An 8,329-nucleotide genomic window follows, 5' to 3' on the forward strand; every position below is an offset into this window, starting at 1 on the left:
ACCAACATTCCGACGAAAGTCCCTGCGCTCAAACTTATTTATAGAGTCTACCATGCCAGGGTAAGTTCCGCTCTCCTGTGATTGACAAATTTGTCGTCAGGATCGCAGACCTGTGTGGGTGCTCCCTTTGTTTTTTTTGTTTTTTTTTTAGTTTTAGTTAGAGATTTAACTTTTAAGACAATTGCAACACAATAAAGTCATAATATAAGCGCCAAAGATTAGAGGTGTTTGTTACAAGAGAGTAGAGAGTAACAAACTCAAAAAAAAGAAGGAGTGATAAGGACGATAGATGTTTGACAGGAAAGAAGGAGCAAACCACACCAGAGCACCCGCCACCCTTTTAGTTAAATTTAGAACACTTTCAGTGGGAATTTTACGGCACTTGCAGCACAAATAGGTCGTACAAGTGCAAAAGATTAATCCTGTAGTAACCACTCCCTGGTATTTTTTAAGAATATTAAATTTTAAAAGAAGTTGCTAGAATACATCCGACGTGTGTTTACAGAATTTTGTATTTCAATGTATTAAAAATACATGTATGTATCTGCTATCGGGCCTAAAGTGCAGTTTTATAAGACATATTATATTATGGGTACAAAATCGCGGGGTTCAGAAATTAGCGCGACTTCGTAGAACAAATTATTAATTCAAATTGAGGCCGAAAAATGCGAAAAACTTCACCACATACATGCCGGATGTGACGTTCAGACGTGGGGGAGAGTCCGAAAGTTGTGTGGTTGTGGTGTGAAGTGTGAACCATGAAAACAATAGGCCTAGCCTATTTAACCGGCAAATAAATTAAGGAAAATTTATAGGCTCCTTAAATAAAACGCACTGAATTGGCACGTTACTAACAGTAACAAGTAGGGTGTCACGTCATGTAACTTGTGTTTTCTCCGTAGGCTGGAAATTGGAGACAGCAGGCAGGTGTAATCTAGAGATCTCTGGACTGGTGGCTGATGAACCTGAAGTCAGAAGAAAATGGTAAGAATGGTGTGTCAGACACGTGTTTTACTTTAATATAGTCAAAGGTCACTGCTCTGTCTTCGTCTGAAAGAGAATTGCACTCCAACCCTTTGCAGGTGCGGTTGCACAGATGCAGAAGTTGGCCTGCAGGTCGTTGGGCGCCCTTGGCAACTTGTTCGCAGATACATTATCATATAACTTTGTCCCAAATTGCTGAGATAATGTTTGCATTTCTGCCACTTTTCAACACCTTTTTCCCCTGGTTTTGGAGCCAGGATAGAGAATTCTTCATCGTCAGGAACAACTTTTGCAGTTAACGCGGTTAGGTAAGAGACTGCTGTCAGTACCCCGCTGCAGAGAGATGGCCATGCCATGCCAGCAACTGATACTGCTGGGTCTTTGGCGGAGTCCATAGTGCCAACGTCTGACACAAGAAGGGCAGTGTCACTAAATGATGCTGATGCTGAGGGGATGTCGGCTGTGTCACTTGATGATGCAAAGGGAAAATAGTGCCAACGACTTGATCCGGAGTGAGGTCAGCTGTGACAACAGCATGATCAACTGAAACTACAGGGACGTCAGACTGAGCTACGTAGTCTCAAGAGAACTTGTTGGGACCAAAAGGGCAAAACTAGAAGCCAGCACCTGGAGCTCTTCAGTTGTGATTGACATTTGTTCAGTTGGGTCCAATGTGGTCACTGGCGATTTTTTTAGAGGCGTTCAACAAGTAACCAATGGAAAGTCCCACTTGTCAAAGCATGGCACAGAAATATCTAATTCTGGTGTCTCATGCTAGAAAACATTGTCCACTATGTCTTCAATGGCCCTTCCCAATACTTCATTTGGCGACAATGATTTGGGGGAAGATTTCCCGCCTTGACGATGAGCACATTTGTCAGATTTCGAAAGCAACAATTAGACCAAATGTTGGCCCCAGCTGACGGGAAACATTTTTAGCGAAGAATAAAACAAAGGCACGTTTTGTTTTGACAATAAAATAATGTTTTGAGTGATCACTTGAGTTTTCCCGTTTTTAGTAGTATTACGGAATTTTCAAGACACAAAATCATGATCACCAGCAGTCATAATTGTCATACCGACTTGCCTTATACAGCATCATATTAACCGTTTCGCACTTACAGCGCCCGTATGCGCCCGCGCCGGTGACCCCCGCTCATCCCTATAGCGCCCGAATGCGCCCGCCATGGGGGTGTTTGTTTCGTTGCCGCGGGAGGCTTCTACTTTTACTATCATCAGAAGTTTCACTTAGCTATCTTTATAGAGGAAGAGTTCCTGTTTACTATGGTGTTTTTCTTGTTTCGCTAGCACAAAGAGTCACTTTTTGAGCGGGAACAAAAATCGGAGGAGATTTTAGTTGTAAACACGCCATCATGTCTCTAGGATGCATGGGCGCAAAGCTGCCCGATATGAGTACGGCAGAAACAAAATAAAAACACCCAAAGAAAAGTCTTTTTGGTGCTTTCAAGTTTCCACCAGAGGCTTCAATCTCTGTGAATGTGTTGTATTTCTTTTGTGTGGATTACCTCTTTGTCAGTGGCAGAAACTTCGTGAGTTGAAGAAATGTATACGAGATCTAGAATCTAGATCTAGATCTAGACTCGGAATCCAAGACACGCATCTCAGAAAGACCTCTCTATCATTTCATACTCTTCTATTACACTTATAATTTTGTACTCGTAATTTAGCTCATTCATTTTCCTTTCAGAAAATACTATTTTCATCATTTTTGGTTGTGTTTGTGATTTCATACAATATTTTTAGTAAGGTACCCCTTCAATTTTCGTGGAGTTATTGCCCTTGTCTTAAGGATGGGGGGGCCACAGCTGGCCAAGCCTGCTAAGTGCGATAGGGTTAAAAGCATTTATTCGTCAGCAAAATGTGTTGTTTTGGTGGTTGTCAGTAATAACAATTTTGGAAATCTATCATGTTGAGATGTTAACCTGTGATTGGTGTGCGTGGACAAAAAGACTATTTTCCACGTCCATGCAAGGGTATAGATCTTCTGATGTTTAATGGGCATGTCATTTATTTTTGGTGCTTCCTGATTTGCTGCTCCTTGCTTTGTAAAATTATACTTTATTGACTATGAAGTTAGGGGAAAAGGCGGAGTTCAGTTTGAATTGTGAACAACGTTGTTGGTTTTTAGGAGAACAAGAAGGCTGTTTTCAATATACGGGGCATAGACATTCTGTTGTTTGGTGGGACATGGAATTTTAATTTTGCTGCTTGTAGATTTTCTACCTTAAGTGTAAACAACCTATTAACCTTATTAGTACTAAATCCGTCCCTTCGCCATGGGCAAGAAAAAAGGGGACCCAACACAATGGATACGGTTGGGCAAGATAGACCGTCAGGCATTACTACTATTGTTAGGCCTACTATTTACCCAATGTAAGCGACACGGTGCAACAGCTGAGTAGGCTGGGCCGCCACGCAAAAAACTGGTATGTGCCTCACTAGCATTAACGTGTTATGTGCCCGACGACTTTTGTCTACTTGGAGATAAGAGGTTTTTTTCATTTGTGTTTTAATGTGCTTAATTTTCACCCTTGTCCAGTATTGTTTGACTGGGACATGCGGTATGTTATAAGAGACTTATACCCCAAAACAGTACATTTTGAAAATTTTGTCGCTTAGAAGGTTTGTACACTACGACAACGAAATATTTTAAGTGACTAGACCCTTGTCAAAGGCCAGAGGTTTAGGATGATGTTGAAAATGAAAACAAAGCAAAAGGCTATAGCACTAGCATTTCGCAAGTCACAACGGTGATGGTAATTTGGAGTGAACAAAGTTAAACAGCATTGTGCGATTCAAGCGTTTTTACGATTTATCTAGGTCTAGATAGATATTTACTCAGGGTATTTTATCATTGAATACTACAAATGTGAAAAGGGGGCTCTTGTGGCCTAGAGGTAAAGGTGTTTGCCTCTCATTCAAAGGTCCTGGCTTCAATTTCGGGTAGCGGCGGAAAAATTTTCTTCTCTAAAATTGCCTCCTTTCACCTCCTTTCCTGCTCTCTAGCATTGTTCTGTCATCTGCTTTCGCCTCCACTTTCTACCCCCACCCCCTCACCTCCTTTGCCCCCTCCTCTGGGCTCCTGACTCTTTCTGCAGCCTTTCTTCTGCTACTCCTTGGCTCCTTCTTACTGCTGTCTTTCAGCCACACCCCTGATCTTCTGGGAGGAAAGATCTACACCTAGCCTTATCGGACGAGGGCGAAAAATCTCTGAGGTCTCGTGTGCAATTTATGCACGTTAAAGATCCCTTGGTTGTCTAAAATCGATAAGAGCGGGCTTTGGCCGCCACCTGGGCAAAATTCAAAATTTCTTACCAACTGAAAATGTTTCATTTTAATGTGTCTCGTGCGCTCATATGACCTAATGCAATTGCGAGCGCCGTAAAACACTTACCAAAAAAAAAACAAGTGAAAATACACAGTGCTATTGCCAGTGTATGGCAAAGACACTTTACTAAGCTTTTCGCCGGTGTTTCCTTTTTTTTTTTCCTGTATAGAGAGATATGAGATGCTATGTTTCATTTGACTGTATGTATAGACTTCTATACTTCTATAGATATATAGAGGAAGGATGGATGTTGGCGTAGTTGTGTGGGACATTAACACTTTTTTCGCTTTCTGTTATTTTTGCTTCAGGAAAAACAAGGATTTCAAGGTGCATCCAGTCACTGCCAGAAGGATGAACAGACCCTCCCTAGGTGGGGATCAATGTGTACAGCAAGCAAACCCTGCGGCCAAAATGCTCAAAGCAGCACAATACAACAAAGTTCACAGACTTCAGATGGTGACGATACTCTCCGAGCGTCAGTTAGTGGGGGGCAAAGATCTCTTCAAGGTACAGTTTACTCCAGCAAAAGTCACAAAAAAGGCCAAAAACAGGCCTCTCAAAATACAACAAATGGAGGACACCAGTCGTCCCTGGCCTCAGCTCGCAAAAGCTGTCGTAGTTCAGACTCTGAGACACCCACAAAACGTCAGCGAAAGTCGAAGTGTGACAAAACTGTAGGGTCTGCCTCCAGTTGTACATCCCGTCAAGACCATCATTTTCATTTCTATCGGAGAAAAAATCAACGGTCAAATCAAAATACTGCACCTTGGTTTACTAAATTATCCAAACGTCTCTTTGAGGCTGTGGAGGCTGGACGGTCAAATAAAGTGGCTGAAATCTTAAAAAATGATGGCAAGTGTTTACTTTCTGTCTTGGATGTTGCCCTGCATAAAGCCGTGTCTCAGGGTCACCTGTCTATAGTGCAAAACCTGATGCATCATGGAGCTAATCTTTATACACAAATTTTGGGACAGACTTGCTTCCACATTGCTGCAGAAAAAGGGCATGTTCATGTCATACAGTTTATTCTCGGAAAAAAGGTGGGTGGAGGTATTTTCTCAAATTTTACATTTGATTTTGGTGGCAACACTCCACTGATTCTTTGTCAGGGCACATCGAGTGCAGCTCACATCACCAAGATTATTTTGTCACACTCGCGCGGAGCAGCGATCAATGTTCAGAACCTCAAAGGAGAAACCGCATTGATTAAAGCTGTGCAGAGTCGGAACATTAGCGCTGTACACCAGTTGGTGATGGCCGGGGCCAATATGAATCTGAACGACATGAAAGGGAATACTGCCAAATCAATAGCCACTGCCATGGGTATGTATGGGTTGTTGGAGGTACTGGCCAAGGACACTGGTGGTCAAGGATTGACCCCAATAATGACAGCAGTAAGGGCCCAAAATACTGATCTTTTAGCAGCGCTACTTATGTCAAAACAGTTTGATGTGGATGAAAAAGTAAACACAGGTAAAAGAGGGAAAGACAGTTACACTGATACTGCCCTCACGATGATCTTAAATTCAAAACTGGATGCAAGGCAGGAATTATTACGCAGCAGCATTGACTGGAAATCCCATTTACATAATTTTGAACAGTTAACTTTCAAAGAGCTGGACATTATAGCTATGCTGGTGAGAGCTGGAGCAAATATCCATGTTTGGGGTAGGTATGGCTATTATAATAGTCCTTTTCAAATGGCCGTGGAACTTGGAGATGGGCGACTTCTTGACGTTTTGCTGAAAAATGAAAAAGGGATTGGAAATTGTGACTCATATGCAACAGCTTTAGGGGTTGCTGCTAGGAATGGACGTTGTGATCTCATAGATGCTCTCACCCCAGGTATGGCAGCGCTGGAACGTTATTTTGTTCCAAAACAGAAATGGAATCGCAGTTTTCATAATACTTTGAATGATGCATTGAGGGTTGGTAACGAAGAGTGTGTGGGTAAACTCTTGAAGATCTTCAAAAATATTGATTTTGATAGTACCATCACTGTCGCAATTAAGTCTGGTCGTTATCCTGTGTTTTTGATGGTGCAGAATGCCTGCCTAGAACAATTTCACCAACAAGTGTCTGGTGATGAAGGGACGAAGTGGCTGTGTGCCGCTATCACCAGCAACAGTTTGGCTATTATAGAAAATCTCATACTTAATGGTGCAGATGTGAACAAGTGTTGTCGTTCCTTTGTCAATGGTCGTTGTACAGACTCAGCTTTAGAACAGGCTGTTTTGTCAAATCTCACAGAAGTTGTCAAAATTTTGATGAAGCATGGCGCTACATTAAACATCGACATACTCACTCTTGCTCTATCACATCACCAGTGTATGGCTGAAATGCGAAAGTTGCTTCTTAGCTATGATGACATTGACCCCAATCAGATTAATTCCCAAGGTCAGTTGCCTCTTTCAGTAGCAGCGTTTCATGGGGATTTGGAGTCTGTTGAGACGCTCATCAAAAAAGGTGCAGATGTGAATTTTAAGGGTAATCCTCTTTCACGTCCTGCTCTTATTTCTGCCGTTGTTGGAAAAAATGTTGAAGTGGCTCGCTATTTGCTTGATTGTGGCGCTGATGTTAACACTAAGAATCCCTCTGGTGAAACTGCGCTAACCAAGGCTGCCAGAACTGATGATGGGTCCATTGTTTCTTTGCTCATTGAAAAAGGGGCGTGGCTTAATGTCTCAAATTATGAAGACCTCACAGCCTTGATGCTAGCTGCAAGTTGCAAAAACTTTCCTGCTTTTCGTTGTTTGATGGAAGCTGGTGCTGACTTTGACCTCAGATGCCATTATAATTATAATGAAACTTTGTTAACTATGCTTCTCTCTGAGAAATCATATTCTGTATTTGCTAGGTTTATAGTGTGTCTTGTCAGGCATGGAGCTAAAGTTTCTACAGGGGAAGCGATGTTGGCAGTCCACAACAGCATTGCCCTCGGCAATTTTCATGTTTTGTCAGCCCTGATACACTATGGTGGTTTTAATCCTACTCTGTTTAAAGATATCCATGTTAAAAAGACTCCGCCTTTTTGTAAGGCAAAAGGCTTTCTGATAGCAGACTTTGCCGGCGTTTTCTCTCCCCTTTGTATGGCGTTACTGTGTGGTCATATGACAGTGGCTCGGGACATGCTGCAGGCCTCCTATTTGACAACGTCAGACTTGACTCTTTTGCCGAGACATACAAAAGTCAGAGAGTTTCTTAACAGAAGAAGGTTTGACGAGAGTGTAGCGGTTCTAAATGAGATGTCGGTCTCCGTACCGTCTCTTCAACAGATTTGTTTTGTTCGTGTTTCTGACATGTGTGGGTCTGAGCCAGGTCGGAAGGAAAAAGTGAGACAGCTTGAGCTTCCAGATTCTATAGAGAGGTCGCTTTTGTTTTCTTGCAGGGATCAGTTGATTGGGGGGAAGTGCTGCATGGCAGAGAATTCATCAGAGACAACACCTGCCAAAGTACGGGAGAGAAAGGATAATTATATTATATTTACCGGTGCCCGGTAGGCATATAAAAGAAAATATTTTCTTGAGTGCCGTGAAGTGGAGAAAATACCCTATGATTTGAGAGCTCTCTTGATAACAAATTAAAATCACTTTATCCGTGAAGAAATGGATCATAGCAATATTTCTTACTTTTTAATCTTTATTTGAGACCTTGCTTCTTCTATGAGTTATATATTTAGATCCGTTTGTCTGCGGAATTTTTTTCTGTCCTTACATTATATTATCGGGTTATAATTTCTCACAAAATTAAGCTATAATAACAGTATTTTATGCCTCAAAAGAAAGGGAAAAGAATGTAAGATCATATTATATTTTATAAATTATATATAGATACGTGTTATGATGCAGTGGATTCAGGCGCTTGTCAGATTTTGGGCGTATGGCGTTCCTGGTTTCATTTTAAAGCTTGCTCATTTGCTGTGCTCTTAATGAAAATAATGCTGATATATCTTGAATAGAAGTCGAGATACTTGTTATTAAAGTCATTAGGAATAAA

At 41.6% G+C, this 8,329-nt stretch overlaps 1 protein-coding gene across 1 annotated transcript; it reads left to right on the top strand.

Moving 5' to 3' along the window:
- The first annotated feature begins 705 nt into the window (after positions 1-705).
- On the top strand, positions 706-8,113 carry LOC101863020 (serine/threonine-protein phosphatase 6 regulatory ankyrin repeat subunit A). The gene is made up of 2 exons (XM_005098448.3): positions 706-984; positions 4,642-8,113. Exons 1-2 carry the CDS (start codon positions 982-984, stop codon positions 7,831-7,833), a joined length of 3,195 nt encoding a protein of 1,064 aa, XP_005098505.1. The 5' UTR covers positions 706-981; the 3' UTR covers positions 7,834-8,113.
- The last annotated feature ends 216 nt before the right edge of the window (positions 8,114-8,329 follow it).

This window comes from Aplysia californica, unplaced genomic scaffold (assembly GCF_000002075.1).
Source record: "Aplysia californica isolate F4 #8 unplaced genomic scaffold, AplCal3.0 scaffold00183, whole genome shotgun sequence".
NCBI classification, from domain to species: Eukaryota; Metazoa; Mollusca; class Gastropoda; order Aplysiida; family Aplysiidae; genus Aplysia; species Aplysia californica.